The 19,685-nt window shown below is 38.2% G+C and overlaps 1 protein-coding gene and 1 pseudogene across 2 annotated transcripts in view; one reads left to right on the top strand and one right to left on the bottom strand.

The window, feature by feature from the left end:
• Positions 1 to 19,685, bottom strand: part of BRWD1 (bromodomain and WD repeat domain containing 1) — a 131,731-nt gene that overhangs the window by 75,210 nt on the left and 36,836 nt on the right. For both annotated transcript variants that reach the window (XM_012445341.2, XM_012445336.2), the window contains exons 14-18: positions 15,791 to 15,941; positions 15,400 to 15,534; positions 9,121 to 9,249; positions 8,694 to 8,919; positions 2,119 to 2,304 (exon numbers count right to left, since the gene is read on the bottom strand). In XM_012445341.2, the coding sequence (XP_012300764.1) occupies positions 2,119 to 2,304; positions 8,694 to 8,919; positions 9,121 to 9,249; positions 15,400 to 15,534; positions 15,791 to 15,941 (827 nt within the window). The remainder of the gene's footprint in view (positions 1 to 2,118; positions 2,305 to 8,693; positions 8,920 to 9,120; positions 9,250 to 15,399; positions 15,535 to 15,790; positions 15,942 to 19,685) is intronic.
• LOC135276326 (oocyte-secreted protein 4B-like) lies at positions 15,993 to 18,514 on the top strand (annotated as a pseudogene).

A 19,685-nucleotide genomic window follows, 5' to 3' on the forward strand; every position in this document is an offset into this window, starting at 1 on the left:
AAAATACAAAAAATTAGACAGGCGTGGTAGCACACATCTGTAATCCCAGCTACTCAGGAGGCTGAGGCAGGAGAATCACTTCTACCCAGGAGGCAGAGGTTGCGGTGAGCTGAGATCACACCACTAAACTCCAGCTGGGTGACAAAGCAAGACTCCGTCCTAAAAAAAAAAAAGAAAAAGAAATATAATACTATGTGAAAAAAGTCCCTAATCAATACTTACAACAAATGCCTTTTAGCAACACATACAGGAAAGTCAAAATTATATTTTTAGGCCAGGCGTGGTGGCTCATGCCTATAATCCCAGCCATTTGGGAGGCCCAGGCGGGTGGATCACGAGGTCAGGAGTTCGAGACCAGCCTGGCCAAGATGTTGAAACCCCGTCTCTACTAAAAATACAAAAATTAGCTGGGCGCAGTGGCACGCACCTGTAATCCCAGCTACTCAGGAGGCTGAGGCAAGAGAATCGCTTAAACCTGGGAGGCAGAAGTTGCAGTGAGCCGAGATCATGCCTTTGCACTCCAGCCTGGGTGAGAGTGAGACTCTGTCTCAAAAAAATAAAAATTATATTTTTAAAAAGCCAAAGAAAGGATCTACATTAAGATTCAGAATAACTGTTACCTTGGGAGAGACAAACTCAGAAGACCACTAAATACAAATGTAGGTTACTATCATGATTTGAAACAAATAAAAGAGGACCATATGTAAACCAATGATGAATATGTCCTAAATAAAGGGTTGCCTGACCTAATTCTGTGCATCTGTCTAAAATAATTCAATATATAAAAGACGTAAAACAAAGCATTAGGTACTAATTTTAAAGTGAGATTTAGAAGACAACCAATATAATTTCTAGACATAACAGTTACTACAAATAAAAATACAAAGACCAGTGAAGTGGGTAACTGGGTGAAACAGAGATCAAGAGTGGTAGGGCAGACCGGGCATGGTGGCTTGCACCTATTATTAATCCCAGCACTGTGGGAGGCTAAAGAAGGTGGATCACTTGAGGTCAGGAGTTGGAGACCAGACAGGTCAACGTGGTGAAACCCCATCATCTCTACTAAAAAATACAAGAACTAGCCAGGCATAGTGGCACACACTTGTAATCCCAGCTACTTGGGAGGCAGAGGCAGGAGAATCACTTGAACCCAGGAGGCAGAGGTTGCAGTGAGCCAAGATCGCACTGCACTCCAGCCTGTGTGACAGAGTCGGACTGTCTCAAAACAGGGAGAAAAAAAAACAGTGACAGGGTCAACAGGGATCTGAACAAACCATCTAGAGAACAGCACTGAGTGACAGAGAGCTAGGAAATAAATTTGAGCAAATATATTTTAAATAGTTTCCTTCTCCAAATAAAGGCATACTTCCCTGACTATAAATTTACTTGTTCAAAGTAGATTTCTGTAAATTATTTTCCCATTAGTTTCCATTACAAAATAAGATTAAGAGTACATAACAGAAAAGGCAAATTCTACAACAGGCAAGTAGAAACATTTGGCCAAAATAAAAAAATCTTAAGCAGATATTTAAGTTGGTGGCTAAGTGCCCCAGGCAGGCATGAGATGGCAAGGATTGCTTCTGTGGAACTACTAGCATTTTAAAGCAGTGCCTCTAATCATGAGCAAATATTTACCTTTCCCAGGGTTAGTTTTCATTTACATAACAATCACATCTCCTCTAAATTATTTCTACTATCTACTTCTATTATTAAGGATTCAACACTGAAAACTCACTAAGTTTTCAAACTTTCTGATTAAATAAGAAAAATCATACTCTACCCCAATTCAGTTTTTCAAAATTATAAATGTTAAAGCAAAGAAAAGCTAGAATTATGGTTTTCTTTTAAAAACCAATTTGTTATTCGCTCTTACTTAACACAATTTTGTAAATACTATATTTTTAGAGCACAAAAGGCTTCAGCAGTACTTGAAATTAATCCCCATTTGTGACTACATCATCTTACACCTAATAAAGCTACCTTCAAACTACTAATTAAGTTGTAAAAATACATTGTTTACTTAAGTTTCTCACATTACATGTACCTGACAAAGACTTCATTTACTCTTTAATTTCAATGCAGCCATATTCAAGTAAAATATTTCCCATTATTTATTACCTCTCCGGGGTGTTTCTTCACCATTTGAAAGTCCACTTGGAATAGTATCCTGATCTGCTCCCATTCTCTGATCTTGCTGCTGCTGCAACTGTCTTATCATTCCATCAAGAATACTCGATTCTGGGCTGCGTTCATCATTATCATTGGTTTGCAGACTTATAATTTGTTCAATTACCTCTCCATCACCTACAAATTCAGTTAATAAATACATCATCATATAAAAGCAGAAAACAAAAACAATTCAGTATGATACAAATTAAAATACATTAACAATGGTCAGAATTCCCATTTTTGAAAAATAACCAGTTTAAAAAGATACTCTACACATTTGCCAAGAAGTCAGAGAAAAAAGATTCAAAACCAACAAAAGTCTTCCTGTAGAGGACTAAATACCACAAAAACTTCAAAGCAGCCTCTGAAATTCCTGCAAGTGAAAACATGAAAACATATTTCTGTAAAACTTTATTATGCTGTTTCACACTAATGCCCCTCACTATACTCGATATCATTTCACTAAAATCTTATTCCTGAGTCTCTAACTGAAAGAGAGCAACTATGGGTGACTTCCAATGTAGAGAAAAATCACTGACATTTAATTTCTTCTCTACTGTCTTAAGAGAGGAAAAAAAGGGAGGTAAGCGTAAGACCTTTTTAAGCCTTCAACAAGACAACTTTAGCTCTCCTCCTGCCCCAAGAGTCCTCCGAGAACAGTGCAATTGATGGTGGTAATTACACAGCCCTCTCCCACTAATCTCAAATTACTCTTAGATATGTTTTCAGCACAGCCAGTACCCATATCTTATTTCAAGTAATTTATTTTTATTTTTAAAATAAAATAATTTAATTTTAAGTATCTTTGCTTCTTTATTTTTCAAATAATGCATTTTCAGAGATATTTAACAGATTCATCCACTAGTGTTGCTGGAAAAAAAGGTTGTGGAATCTGGAACTATATCTAAATATTAACATTTTCATGCAAATAACTCTTAAGTCCTCTCACCATAAGACACTTATGTACACAAACTCAATATATAAGAGAGAACTCCAGCCTGACCAACATGGAGAAACCCCGTCTCTACTAAAAATACAAAACTAGCCAGGCATGGTGGTACACACCTGGAATCCAGCTACTTGGGAGGATGAGGCAGGAGAATAGCTTGAACCCAGGAGGCGGAGGTTGCAGTGAGCCAAGATCATGCCATTGCACTCCAGCCTGGGCAACAAGAGCAAAACCTCATCACAAAAAAAAAAAAAAAGGCCAGGCGCAGTGGCTCACACCTGTAATCCCAACACTTCGAGAGGCCAAGGTGGGCAAGATCACAAGAGGCTGGGAGTTCGACACCAGCCTGACCAACATGGAGAAACCCCGTCTCTACTAAAAATACAAAATTAGCCAGGCTTGGTGGTGCATGCCTGTAATCCCAGCTACTTGGGAGGCTGAGGCAGGAGAATCGCTTGAACCCAGGAGTGGAGGTTGCGGTGAGACAAGATCGTGGCATTGCACTCCAGCCTGGGCAACAAAAGCGAAACTCTGTCTTAAAAAAAAAAACCCAGTGAACTCCCCACTCTTTCTTTAACCCATTTATAAAGAGAACTCTTTTAAAAAGAAAAAAAAAAAAAGGAACCTGGGGAATGGTGGCTCACACCTGTAATCCCAGCACTTTTGGAGGCCAAGGCAGGTGGATCACTTGAGGTCAAGAGTTTGAGACCAGTCTCTACCAAAAATACAAAAAAAATTAGCTGGGTCAAGAGTTTGAGACCAGTCTCTACCAAAAGTACAAAAAAAATTAGCTGGGTCAAGAGTTTGAGACCAGTCTCTACCAAAAATACAAAAAAAATTAGCTGGGCCTGGTGGCACACACTAATTCCATCTACTTGGGAAGCTGAGGTAAGAGAATTGCTTGAACCCAGGAGCCAAAGGTTACAGTGACCCAAGATCGCACCACTGCACTCCAGCCTGGGCGACAGTGAAACTGTATCTCAAAAAAAATACATTAAATTAAAAATAAAGGAGATTAATAAGGTAATTATCAAAAGGAATGCAAAGATATAACCTGCCACCATAAAAACAGATAGAGAAACTGCAACCCTCATATAGTATTATGGGGTGAAGGAGGGGGTTTCCATCCTGCTACCCGAGCAAGACTCCCTTGCATATCACTGTTAATGCCTTTGTTTTACTATGGAAACCAATGAAGAACTTAAAAAAGCTAAATGTCGTATCTCTTAACTCTGTCTTTAAAAATCAGTAATTTTTATCACTCTCAAAAATTTGAGCCTTAATCTAAAAAGTTAAGATTTTAATCAGAATTGCTAATAACATAAAATTTCTAAGATTACAACATGATACCAAAGGGAAAATGGTAAAGATTTCTAATCGTCACAAGCCAAAATAACCTAAGTCTATACAATTTTTCTTTTTTTTTGGTGGGGAGGGTAGAGACAAGTTCTTGCTATATTGCCCAGGCTGGTCTAGAACTCCTGAGCTCAAGCAGTCTGCCTGCCTCAGCCTCCCAAAGTGCTAGAATTACAGGCATGAGCCACCGCACTTGGCCATAACTTTTCTTTCATAGCACAGAGCACTTAACTGTTAACTTCTCAAATATCAGAATGTTAATTGTTTCTACTGAAATACTGAAGGAGGGTTCTACCCATGAAAGCTTAACTGCTACAGCAAGTGTCCTTCTGCCATAAACAACTAAAATACTGGAAAAGATATTGCAAAACAAGGGCTTTCAGACATTGGACAACAGGCAGCACAAGACTGTGATCCCTGAGAGAAGAGGAACAACGGAGGCAAACCCTTTGACTGCTCCAGGTTACTGTCTGGAGGTAATTTCCAGGTTACAGAACAAAATAGAGAACCCAAACAGCATCCAGAGGTCTGAGTTGAGAAGACAGAGGTCAGAGTTTGCTGGAAGTGGAATGTTAAAATACGCAGGGCTGAATATCAGAGGAGAGTGAATTACACACAAAGCTCCAGAGATCTGTATGAGGTCCAATCAATTATTTGACTAAATACTGATATGTGGCCAGGCACGGTGGCTCACATCTACAATCCCTGCACTTTGGGAGGTGGGCAGATCAGTTCAAGACCAGACTAGCCAGCATGGTGAAACCGCAACTCTACTAAAAATATAAAAGTTAACCTGGTGTGGTGGCACACACCTGTAGTCTCAGCTACTTGGGAGGCTGAGGCGGGGGAATTGCTTGAAACCTGGAGGCAAAGGTTGCAGTGAGCAGAGATCACACCACTGCACTCCAGCCTGGGCAACAGAGCAAGACTTTGTCTCAAAAAAATATAAATAAATAAAAACAAACAAAGACTGATACATGTTCACATGGGGTAGAACTCCATTACTGAGGGAAAAATATTAAAAAGCAGTATGCAAAAAAATTTGCAGGGCTCTCACAGGACAGAAATAGCTCAAGTTCCCAGCAGCCAGAATAGACACCTCATAATACACAGAAGTGCTTTATGCACACTTCCAGTTTTAATATCTAGAATATTAAAAAGACATATACTCAAGTGCAAAGCAGTAAAGAATATAATAACTGCTGGTGTTTTGGTGCCACAGCCAAGATTTGTGGTACAGTGCCAGAATTTTATTTCTACCCACCTGTGATCCATGAGTACAAATATCAACACTGTAAAAAAAGTTGTTATATTTTTAAAGTATTCTTTTGAATATGGCTGTGATCTTGCAGACTCCATAAAAGGATGCAGATATACCTATGGGTCTGCAAACCACACACTGACAATCTGCCCTAAAGCAACCATTACATACAAATAAACAGGTATTGCTAATAAGACAGTAGTAGAGGTCATATGGAAAACACAAAAAAATCCTCAATTCCAAAGAAGAAAAAGGAAAAAGACACAAAGAACAAAAAGAATAAAGAGGAAACAAATAGGAATACTCTATGTTTGAACTCATACCATATGAACATTTAAGTGTAAATACTCTATATTTAAGACTATTTTTACTTAAATTCTAATTAAAAGTTATCAGATTTGATATATTGCCTCCAAGAAATCTATTTTAAATATAAAGACACAGATCAGTTAGAAGAATTGACAAAGATATACCATGACAATACTAATCCAAAACAAGTTGAACTGGCTATATTAATATGGAACAAGATGCTTCAAAACAAAAAATATTTCCTGAGATACAGAGATAAATTTCATGAGAAAAGAATTATTTCATCCAGAAGACAAACAATCCAAACTGTGTAGGGATGAGATTTAAAATATATCAAGTAAAACTGAGTAAAGTGAAGAGAGAAAAAAGGTAAATTTCACATGACAGTTGGATATTTCAATCTGGATGACAGCCCCAAACTGTAAACAAGCCTTTAACCATCAGTGAATGCATAAACAAATGATGATATATCCATCTATTCCATGGGGCACTATCAGTCTCAATCAATAAATAGGAACAAACTACTGATACATGGAACAACACCAATGAATCTTAAAAGCACCATACTAAATCAAAGAAGTCAGACACAAAAGATTATACTTTATGGCCTGGTGCGGTGGCTCACACCAGTAGTTCCAATACTTTGGGAGGCCAAGGTGGGCGGATCACGAGGTCAAGGGATCGAGACTATCCTGGCCAACAGGGTAAAACTCTGTCTCTACTAAAAATACAAAAATTAGCTCGGTGTGGTGGTGCACATCTGTAGTCCCAGCTATAGGCGTGGCAGGAGAATCGCTTGAACGCAGGAGGCAGAGGTTGCAGTGAGCCAAGATTGCACCACTGCACTCCAGCCTGGTGACAGAGTGAGACTCCATCTCGAAAAAAAAAATTACTTTGTATATAAAATCTTAAAAGACAAAATTAAAGTGACAGAAAATATAACACTGGTTACAAGGGATGGGGAGAAAGAAGAAGACTGACTTTAAACAGTTCCTGGGGACTTTTGAGGGCAGTATAAATGTTTTATATCTTAACTGTGGTGGTGGTTACTTGATTATTTAACATCTGTCTCAACATATTTGACAGTCTGGGCAACATGGCAAAACCATGTCTCTACTAAAAATATAATAATCAGCCAGGTATGTTGGCACGTGCCTACAGTCCCAGCTACTCAGGAGGCTGAGGTAGGAGGATCACTTCTCCCTGGGAGGCAGAGGCTGCAGTCAGCCAAGATTGCACCCAGCCTGGGCAAACAAGTGAGACTCTGTGTCAAACACACACACACACACACACACAGAGACACACACACTTGAATTGTACACTTAAAATTGGTGAATTCTGTATATAAAGTATACTTCAATAAAAGTCATAAAAATAATATTTGAAATAGCAAGCATATAGTAATTTACATTAGGCTTTACCCTTACATATAACTGGTGATTTAGTTTCAGTAAATCTTCATCCAAACAAAACACTATTTCTCTTTAATATATGTAAAGAGAAACACTGTCCTACTATTAACACAAACAAAAAACAATTTTGCACTTGGCTAGGACAGAGAAAAGTACAAGACAAACCTAGAAAATCCTACATTCAAAAAAAGAAAGAAGTGACTGAAAAAGTATAAGGACTTGGGAAAGGACAACTTCAAAAGGCTCTGAGAGTCAAACCTAAGGATTATGTGAGTAACATATTATAACTCACTAATCACCCAGAAGCCCATTCAAAAACTTAATGAACCACATAAATAAAGGAGTGAACAACAGACAGTCATATGCAATGATACATATGATGCAATGATGGAACAATGATGAAATTAGAAAATAACCATTTTGCAATATTCACAGTAACAAATGATTCAGGCAAAACTTATCAATGGATCCTCAAACTTGAGGGTAAAATCTGACAATCAATAGGGTATTGACATGTCTCACCACAAATTACTATTAATTACAAAGAGAAAAATACTAAGTTTATAGTGAAGAAACTTGGTAAACACCACACTAACCAAGTGTTCAAAATCATTATTACCAGTAATTAGACAAACTAAAATCATAAGCATCCTGACAAGATGCTCTATTAAGACTGGAACATCATTTATGTTGTATTCTGTCAAAAATGCATAACTGGAACCTAAACAAGAGGAAGCAGACAAACCTAGATGGAGACCTTCTACAAAATTCCTGACCTATAATCTGCAAATACACCAATGTCATGAAAGTCAAAAACTAACAACCTGCTCCAGATTAAAGGAAATAAAGGAAATATGACAACTAAATTTTGTACTTCGTATGTGGTCCCAATTAAAAATTGGAAGAATTTTAAAAGCTATAGCAGACATTATGAGAATAACTGGAAATTTTTGGTTACACACTATAGATTTGATAACAGTATTATTTGAGTGTAAAATGTCCTAATTGTCTTAAGTGTCTATGGTTATGTAAGAGAATATTGTTCTTATTTAAGGGTAAATGATGCATGAGGTCCAGAACTTAAATGATTCAAAACAATATACAGAGGAAAACAATGATAAAACAAATACTGCAAAATATTAATAACTGGGGGAATCTAAAGGTAACGAAATTATACTATAAAGTATTTGAGTAAAACGTTTTTAAAAAAAAAAAAAAAAAAAAAGACTGCACTTACTTGTTGCCACATAGCCCAGCTGTGGAACCAAATGTTCATCTGCAGAATTTTCTCGGCCTGGTACTAATCTCTGATACTTAGTTGGATGAGGATTTCCATCTACATCTACCAAGAATGGTGGAGGCATAAGATGAGGAGCCTGCTGAGTTTGTTCATCTAAGACATAATTATTAGAATCTCTAATAAGTGGTCTATAGTCAGTATGGAAGAACATCTGATCAGGAATCTAGAAAAATGAAGTTCACAGGATGACATTCAGAGGTTTATACATATTAAAGGAAACAAATATTAAATAATTAAAACTAGAAAAACAAGAAAATCCAATCAGTCAGCTAAACTATTTCCAAAACACAGCTCATAACTACTTATTTCCAAAGCACAGCTCTTAACTACTACTTGCATGCTCCAACAAAGTGTTAAAAATGACCTTTTCATATGGTTTGCTGCATCCAAAACCAAATATCAGAAGGTGTCCATGAGAATCTGTACAAGCAAAATGCTGTCCATCCTGTGAAAACTTACAGTCAAACACAGCTCCATGTCCTTGTCCTTCAATCTAGGAAACCCAAAGGGAAAAAAGTTAGGACCAATTCCATGCAAGTGAACCGCTATATAAACTTTTTAACATGGATAACCTGTGACAACATATGCCTTCTGGGAAAAAAAAAATTTAAAACAAATGTTTCAGCCGGACATGGTGGCTCACACCAGTAAACCCAGCACTTTATGAGGCCAAGGCAGGCAGACTGCCTAAGCACAGGAGTTCAAGACCACCCTGGGCAACATGGTGAAACCCTGTCTCTACTAAAGATACAAAAAATTGACCAGGCATGGTGGTGCGTATCTGTAGTCACAGCTACTCGGGAGGCTGAGACATGAGAATCGCTTGAACCTGGGAGGCAGGGATTGCAGTGAGTCGAGATAGTGCCACTGTACTCCACTGCACTCCAGCCGAGGTTACAGAGTGAGACTCTTTAAAACAAAATAAAAACAGATGTTTCATTAAGGATATCCATCAATCACTATTCCCAAAAAATAAAATTCATTTTAGAAACAACTAGCCTAGAAAAAAGTCTTCAAAGTTCTTGTAAGCATTAGTTCTCCAAGTGCTCAAATGAAGGCTAACACAAACCAAACCAAAGTGAAGGCTTCTTTTACTTCTTATAAAGAATTTTAGCCAGGCACGGTGGCTCACACCTGTAATACTAATACTTTGGGAGGCTGAAGTGAGCAGATCACTTGAGGTTGGAGTTCAAGACCAGCCTGGCCAGCATGGTGAAACCCCTTCTCTACTTAAAAAAAAAAAAATACAAAAATTAGCTGGGCATGGTGACAGGCGCCTGTAATTTCACCTACTTGGGAGGCTGAGTCCGGAGAATCACTTGAACCCTGGCGGTGGAGGTTGCAGTGAGCCGACACTTCGGCCATTGCATGCCAGCCTAGGCAACAGAGAGAAACTCCATCTCAAGAAAAAAAAAACAATTTCAGAAATTTTTGTCTTAATATGTAATAAAAGGGTAAGAAGCTGGCCAGGCACGGTGGCTCACATCTGTAATCCCAGAACTTTCGGAGGCCGAGGCAGGTGGATCAAGAGGTCAAGAGACCGAGACCATCCTGGTCAACATGGTGAAATCCCGTCTCTACTAAAAATACAAAAATTAGCTGGACGTGGTGGCACGTGCCTGTAGTCCCAGCTACTCGGGAGGCTGAGGCAGGAGAATTGCCTGAACCCAGGAGGCGGAGGTTGCGATGAGCCAAGATCGCGCCATTGCACTCCAGCCTGGGTAACGAGCGAAACTCCGTCTCCAAAAAAAAAAAAAAAATACAAAAATTAGCTGGGCATGGTGACACGCACCTGTAGTCCCAGCTACTTGGGAGGCTGAGGCAAGAGAATTGCTTGAACCTGGGAGGCGGAGGTTGCAGTGAGCCGAAATTGCGCCACCGCACTCCAGCCTGGCGACGGAACGAGACTCCATCTCAAAAAAAAAAAGGATAATAAGCTACAAGGTAAATGATTAAACATTAACAAAGTTTGGTATTCATGAACTAAAACGAATGCTTTTCTAGATTTTAAGGAGGGCTCTACTTCAGCTCACTGCTAAGATGACTAAGCACCATGGAAAACTTGGCAATGCTGCCAAGATCAAGCATACATATGAAAAAGCCTACAGCCACAAGTACCTTAACTTCAAACCACCAGAGATTTCAGAAAGGATGCTGCTCTAAGTTTATTATGAGTATAACCTAAAATAGATGACTTTTTTTTTACTAATTCTTCCTTTTAAACTGTAAACTATTATTAGTTTAATATCATCAATTTATAGTTATTTATTTGGTTAACTCTACAGTGTAGAGCTATGCATATTTGTTGTCTGCACCATTAACTTGCCAGTAACTAAACGTTACATGTGTTTAGTGTTTGAAAAATGAGACATCTCCTCGTAATTGCCAACACAAACTCACATCCATGCCCAAATAAGTCACTGCTTGAATAGTGACACTTCACTATTGCTATACTGCACATGAATGGATGCCAATCAGCAAACATGGAAAAAACAAAGTTACTCAGATATTCAGAGGACTGCTAAATAAGATGTGCATATTAAATAACATTCTCTTAACATAAAAAGGAAAAAACTACACACACACACACACACACACACACACACACACACCCTGGGTAACATGATGAAACCCTGTCTCTATTAATTATTAAACATGGGAACATGGGGTCACCCACATGGTCCTTCTATGAGCCACCTGTGCCACAGCACAACCTGCATCTATGTACCACTTTGCATCCCTGACCTGGGACCTCCAGTCATAGTAAAGCAGAGGCTAGTAGGGAGGGAGTAGCAAAATTTCAAAGCTGGAAAGCTCAAGATGGTGGTAGCAACTCTTCCCATCATATATGTGAACTTAAATGTACCAAAAGCTTTTCTATAAATACCAGCCGAGATGAAAGTTTTTTTCAATTGGGCAAACCTATCTAAGCAGATCAAGGAAGACTTGGGGTTTCACCTGTAATTTGAAGTGTCCTATACAATGATTCCTAACAAAATGTAACCTGCAACTGTGTCTGGCGAACAATGTCACATTAAAGTTTACTAGATAGTCATGAAATATTGTTGCTATTAGTAACTGACAAACCTGTTTAGTTTATCTAGAATTAGGAAATATGAGCCTATCTGCTGAGCAGTAAGGAAAACTCAGTAAACAAGGCCAATTTTTGCCGTGCAACTGGAAATAAGATTATTGTCGCCCATGTGAAACGCTTTTAAGATTATTCTTTGGCAAAGAGTTTTTCCACTTATAGTATGCCTAAAGCCTAAATTAATGTAGTTTTTTTGTTTTGAAGAGTTAAATTCAGGATGTATTATTATTACTGAATTTGAAAGGATAGTTCAGGTAACTGATGTATCCTATGGATTTTAAAACAATAGAAAAATTGTCCAAGACTGTTTAGTTCTCTTTCCAGTAATTTGAATACACAGAATCACAGCTTTCAGAGATGCCTAGATGTGTATTTGTGCTTCAGTCATACTATTTGAAATGTTTTAGAAAGCATTTAATCAAATATCTAAGAATGTGACAAAGGTGTAAGAATGCATCAATAAGTTGCTACTACACTACCTCTAAAATCCATTACAATTTGAATTATTTCTTCTGTAGAAAGAAAGAAGACAACCAAAAACATTTTGAATTGTAACTCAGTATAAACTGAAGAGTAATTTCACAAAATGTCACACACATATAAAGCCGTAACAATGTTGAAACCCTTTTACACAGTAATTCCTTCAGAATTTATTCTAGGGAAATAATCACGTACAAGGCTGTTCAAAGTATTATTGCCACACAAATTTTGGAAACCACTTAACTACTCAACAATAGGAAAGTAATTGTGTAAGTTAACTTTCTTCTGAGACAGGGTGAATTTAAACTCAAAAATATAACTGTAAATTCTTTAAAAACAAAAATTTCAAACAGAGGTTTTTTACATGAAATAAAAAAAGATTACAAAACTACGTACAAGCACATTTATCTATGTAACAAACCTGCACATCCTGCACAAAAATGTAACCCCTGAACTTAAAAGCTGAAGGAGGGGGGAAAAAAACCACTGTGGAAGGATGTCAACTAATAAATATGGAGAGAATGACGCCATTGGAAAATCTTCAATGGAGATTTTCAATATTTGTGGTGAATAATGAGAAACAGGATATTTAATCACAAAAGAGCTACTAGAAAAAAATTTAATAATTATATTGAGAGGCTGAGGTGGGTAGATCACCTGAGGTCAGGAGTTCAAGACCAGCCTGGTCAACATGGTGAAAACCCGTCTCTACTAAAAATATAAAAAATTAGCCGGTCCTTTTGATTTGGGTTGCCAACAACAACAAAAAAAATTAGCCGGGAGTGGTGGTAGGCACCTGTAATCCCAGCTACTCAGGAGGCTGAGGCAGGAGAATCGCCTGAACCCAGAAGGCGGAGGTTGCAGTGAGCCGAGATCACACCATTGCACTTCAGCGTGGGCCACAAGAGTAAAACTCCAAATCAAAAATAATAATTATTATTACAAAAAGAGAAGATAATTATTTTATAGTGAAAAAATGTGAGAAATACTACCTTAACCAAATATTTAAAATTATCACCATGGTTGGGCACAGTGGCTCATGCCGGTAATTCCAGCACTCTGGTAGGCCAAGGCAGGTGGATCACCTGAAGTCAGGAGTTTGAAACCAGCCTGGCCAACATAGTGAAACCCTGTCTCTACTAAAAGTACAAAAAACTAGTTGGCCATGGTGGCGGACGTCTGTAATCCTAGCTACTCAGGAGGCTGAGGCAGGAGAATCGCTTAAACCGGAGAAGTGGAGGTTGAAATGAGCTGAAATCACACCACTGTACACCAGCCTGGGCAACAAGAGCAAAACTCCACCTCCAGAAAAAAAATTATCACCATTAATAGGGGGAGAAATAAATATCATGTGCTTACTAATACGATTCATGAAGGACACAGTATCATTTATGTTTTATTTCATTTTAAAAAGTGTAACAATCTAATCATGAAAAAACATCAGACAAAACTGAGGACACTGTAACAGTACTTGCTAATATTCAACAAAAGTTAAAGGTCAATAAAGAGTAAAAAGAAGAAAGGTTGAGAGGGGCTGGTGAGAGTGAAAGAAAACTAAAAAGATACAACCACTTAAACACAATGCATGAGCTTGAACAGGATTCTGGTCCACGGAGCAAAATATAGCTATAAGATGTTACTGGGACATACCTAATTAGGTAACACTATTTTATCATATTAAATTTGCTGATTAATAACTATAATTATGATTATGTGGAGAAATTCTTGTTTGAGTCTCGCTCTGTCACCAAGACTGGAGTTCAGTGTTGCCATCTCAGCTCACTGCAACATCCACCTCCCAGGTTCAAGCGATTCTCCTGCCTCAGCTTCCCAAGTAGCTGGGACTACAGGCCTGTGCCACCACACCCGGCTAATTTTTTGTATTTTTAGTAGATACAGGGTTTCACCATGTTAGTCAGGATGGTCTCCATCTTCTGACCTCGTAATCTGCCCACCTCAGTCTCCTAAAGTGCTGGGATTACAGGCGTGAGCCACTGCACCTGGCCTATGTGCAGAAATTCTAAAAAGATACAATAGGATCCTCATTTGGTTCTACAATATACACATGAAAAAAAAAATTTTTTTTAAAGAATATACCTATGCCAAAAGAAAAACAGCTGATCAAAGGCTGATCAGTAGATAAATCATCTAAGGATTTTTTTTATTTTTATTTTTGAGATAGTGTCTCGCTATGTTGCCCAGGCTAGTCTCAAACTCCTGTGCTCAAGCAATCCTCCCACCTCAGCCTCCCAAAGTGTTGGGAGTTCAGAGCCACCACACTCAGCCTAGGGTTACTAAATATCTGGAAACCAAATATTAGTAATATTTGGTGAATACTAATGTCATTTCATTATGTCACTATTTTTACATTTCTATTTGTTATCAAATATTTCAATAAATTCAAGTAGTGAAAAGGTTTTTATAATTGCCAGAATTTTACCAATTTAAACACACAGGCACACAAAAAGCTAAACTGATAACTTAAAAATGTCTCCCTCAGGCTGGGCATGGTAGCTCATGCCTGTAATTCCAGCACTCTGGGAGGCCAAGGTGGGCGGATCACAAGATTGGGAGATGCGAGGCCAACCTGGTGAAACCCCGTCTCTACTAAAAATACAAAAATTAGCTGGGTGTGGTGGTGCATGACTGTAATCCCAGCTACTCCGGAGGCTGAGGCAGGAGAATCACATGAACCCGGGAGGTGGAGGTTGCAGTGAGCCGAGATCGCGCCACTGCACTCCAGCATGGCAACAGAGCAAGACTCCATCTCAAAAAACAAAAAAGTCTCCCTCATATAAATCAGTCATACAAAGAATTTCATCTATGTATGTAATCAAATCAAAGATGAAATTCTTGGTATGACTGATAAATATAGCATACATACAGATATATATATATATAGCATGTATACATCTATATTTAGTAGGCTTTGAAATATTTAGTAGGCTTTGAAAACGCCGATTTGTAAAAACAGAAACTGCCAAAACAAGCAGATCAATTTGGCTAAGCCTTATAATCCAAATACTCTAAACAAATTCAAGCATTTATAAAGGTATACCTCACTTCACTTACCATATTAAAATAATGTTTCATCTTGGTACCTTTTGTAATATCCCATATAAATATGCTGCCATCATGTCCTGCAGATAACATAATTCTGGAATCAAAGGGATGTGTCTCCAAAACAAATACTTCATCAGCATGTCCCTTTATTTAACAAAGTCATAACATTAAGGAGAGTTTACAAGTTACAAATTGAAAATTTAAAAATACATACTGTTACAACATATAAAGCCTTTTAAAAATATATTAATGTCAATAATTTATATAATTATAAAATTTCAAATCATTTGATGGTTTAAATGAACAAAACAACTTGTTCAGTATATTATTTTTATAGCTTCAAAATTACAAACATAGTTCAAAAAATCTCATTTGTTATATTGTACCAGAAAGTACCTACCAGTAAGTTATGAAGTAACTGTCCAGTGTAAGAATTCCACACTTTGAGGACATGATCATTCACAGCTGTGACAACAATGCTATCATTTTGATTCCAAGCTATCATTGTTACTTTAGGCTTCATAAACCTTTCCTCTTCCGAAGATAAGTCCCTAACAAAAAAATACCCAACATGTAAACTTATTTAGATGGTTGGCTATACAATGTATACAATCCTTCGTCAACACAAAAATAAGGAAATCCAACCCATTTGCCAATCTCATCAACCCTATAGTGAGTTCATCACAATTGACCCAGAACAGATTATCTAGAAACAGTTTAGGGCAAAACCTGAAGGAAGGAAGGAATAATTTAGAAACAGTACAGACACCGAATAAGGGCAGATTTTAAGACACCATTACTGCTTAGGAAAGCAAAGTTTTTTCTCTCTACTTGTTTTCTATTATTTCCTTCCTCTGACTACAAACCTATTGCTAACACTTACTTTCAACTGTTTCTCTCCATAGAAAACAAAAAAAATTTTAGGAACATGAAAATAAGGTAATTCATATTCATATCCCCAATGTTTAGAAAAATAACTGACACACAGACATTCAATCTGAACTGTAAATGGGCCTATTCTCATTTCTTTTTATAACTTTCCTACAGTCTACTCCTTTGGCAAGAATGGTGTTGGATACACATGCCTGGAGTATTTTGCATCCTTTATAAAACTGATAGGCAGGGCCGGGCGTCGTGGCTCATGCCTGTAATCCCAACACTTTGAGAGGCCAACGTGGGCAGATCACGAGGTCACGAGTTGGAGACCAACCTGGCCAATACCGTGAAACACCATCTCTATTAAAAATACAAAAGTTAACGGGGTGTGGTGGCACACACCTGTATTCCCAGATACTCAGGAGGCTGAGGCAGGAGAATCATTTGAACCCGGGAGGCAGAGGCTGCAGTGATCTGAGACTGCACCATTGCACTCCAGCGTGGGTGACAGAGCAAGACTCCGTCTCAAAAAAAAAAAGTGATATGTAAAGTGTCTCTGTATTATAGTGGTCAATAATGGGGTAGGGAAGGCCTAAGGGTTCTGAAATAATAGAATATATTTTAAGAAATTACAAGTATATACCATGTTTTAATTAAAGAATACAGGCCAGGCCGGGCGCGGTGGCTCAAGCCTGTAATCCCAGCACTTTGGGAGGCCGAGGCGGGTGGATCACGAGGTCAAGAGATCGAGACCATCCTGGTCAACATAGTGAAACCCCGTCTCTACCAATACAAAAAATTAGCTGGGCACGGTGGCACGTGCCTGTAATCCCAGCTACTCAGGAGGCTGAGGCAGGAGAATTGCCTGAACCCAGGAGGCGGAGGTTGCGGTGAGCCGAGATCGCGCCATTGCACTCCAGCCTGGGTAACGAGCGAAACTCCGTCTCAAAAAAAAAAAAAAGAAAAAAGAAAAAAAAGAATACAGGCCAGGCATGGTGGCTAATGCCAGGAATCTCAGCACTTCTGAGGGGCCAAGGTAGGCAGATCACTTGAGGTCAGGAGCGCCAGACCAACCTGGCCATCAGGGTGAAATCGTCTCTCTACTAAAAATATAAAAATTAGCTGGGAGTAGTGACAAGTGCCTGTAATCCCAGCTACTTAAGAAGCTGAAGCAGGAGAATCGCTTGAACCTGAGAGGCGGAGGTTGCAGTGAGCTGAGATAGTGCCACTCCATCTCAAAAAACAAAAAATAAACAAACAAACAAAAAAAAAAGAATACAGCTATAAGAATATAGAATGAGTGCTATAAAACAGCTATCTAAGTGACCTCAAAAAAGCACAGAAGAGAGACTAATTCTAACTAGATTGAATGGTGGTTGGGAGTAGAATAATATTAAGAAATAAAATGGAACAAAGGCAAAGACTCCACTCTTCATTTTAAAAGGCTCTGAAATTAATAGCTTTCCTTTTTTTTTTTTTTTCTTGAGGCAGAGTCTTGCTCTGTCACCCAGGCTGGGGTGCAGTGGCTCCATCTTGGTTCACTGCAAACTCTGTCTATCGGGTTCAAGTGATTCTCCTGCCTTAGTCTCCCGAGTAGCTGGGATTACAGGCGCATGCCACCATGGCTTGCTAATTTTTGTATTTTTTTTTTAGTAGAAGCGGGGTTTCACCATGTTGGGCCAGGCTGGTCTCAATCTCTTGACCTCAAGTGATCCGCCTGCCCTGGCCTCCCAAAATGCTGGGATTACAGGTGTGAGCCACCATGCCAGGCCTATTTTCTCATGAAAGAAACTATAGGAAAAGTCCCCTCCATGGATGGAGTATGGCAGCAAGAAAACTAAACAGTTTTCAGTCTCATTTAAAAATTTTCATTCAAGGTTTAACACTGATGTTTCTATTTTGCTTAATAAAACAATAATCCATAGGTGAATCTGATTTTAAATTATCTTCACCCCCCACTTCTTGTGGGATCAAGTAAATGATGTTCCAAAGAAATGATGTTGCCATATTATCAGAGATCAGTTACAGACCAATATTGCATACTACCTATGAATTTCCTGTGGTTTGCTTTGTGAAGAGGGTTAAATTCCCATCTGTGATACATTTTGGAATGAATGGGTTTGATGACACCTTAAAAGATATCCCTCAAAAAACAAAAGGACAAGAGTCACCAGCTCCCACACAAAGTAAAACATGGGAACCTAATTTTAACAGTGTTAATAAGGAGCAACTACCAATGGGTCACTGAATCAATAAGGCCTGTGTTATAACAGTCTCTTCTCCCTAAAGAATGGAAGCAAGTGGCACATACTTGTCTGAGAACTAGTTTCATCAATACTGTTGTTGTTTTATCTGTCCAAAGATGAGTAGCAATGTGTTACCAGTTTCACTACCTTTTGGAGTTTTGGATAACATTTCTATACCATTATTATTTATACTTTTGAATGAGTTAATTTTATGTGAAACGGCCATTCTAACTCTGTAAAATCAAGTTCATACATAATAAAGCTTGCCCATAAAACTTTTTTAAATTCCCTTTAATTATTTCAACTTATCAAGGACTGACAGTATTCACTTTCATACTGAGACGTAACATTTTTATATGTAATGAAGATTTCTTAATTTGTTTATGAACAAGGTTTATCAAATTTCTAGTATACATACTTTTCATTCTCTATCACGGGTAATTCCACAAAAATAGTAAGATCAAATTTATCTTGAAAGTGCAATACAATTCTTTGAGCTACAGCAGAGAATGTAAGTCAATTTCTGCTACTAAAAACAAAGCATTTGGGAGGCAGAGCCAAGAGGATCACTTGAGCCCAGGAGTTTGAGGAGAGCCTGAACATAGGCTCTATAAAAAATAAACATAAAAATTAGCCAGACTTGGTGGCACACGCTCATAGTCCTAGCTACTTGGAAGGCTGAGGTAAGGAGACTGCTCAAACCTGGGAGGTCAGGGCTGAAGTAAGCCATGATGACACCACTGCACTCCAGCCTGGGGGACACAGTAAGACCCTGTCTCAAAAAGAAAAAAAAAATAAAAATAAAGCAGACATGATTTCTAAAAGACAAAATGTGGAAACATTTCTCAGAAAAACTGATATGAAAAAGTACAAAGTTAAACTCAGGAAACAAATTCTAAAGTAAAATTTACAACTTTTTTTTTTAGATGGAGTCTTGCTCTGTCGCCCAGGCTGGAGCTCAATTTTCTTTTTTAACCTAAACAATAAAGTATGTTTGCTTACCCTATTCCCCAGCCTTAGCTCCAAGCTTACTCTAACATTTTTTCAAAAATCCTATCCACAGAAAAGTACAATTTCCACATTTAACGTGCTTCAGTTAATTTTATATTTTTTATTTGTAGCAGCTTTTAAATGCAACACCTAAGGAGGTCAATGCTTTGAGCAATAGAAAAA

Source organism: Aotus nancymaae, unplaced genomic scaffold (genome assembly GCF_030222135.1).
Source record: "Aotus nancymaae isolate 86718 unplaced genomic scaffold, 86718_ANA_hifiasm-v0.15.2.pri h1tg000022l_1, whole genome shotgun sequence".
Lineage (NCBI taxonomy): Eukaryota > Metazoa > Chordata > Mammalia > Primates > Aotidae > Aotus > Aotus nancymaae.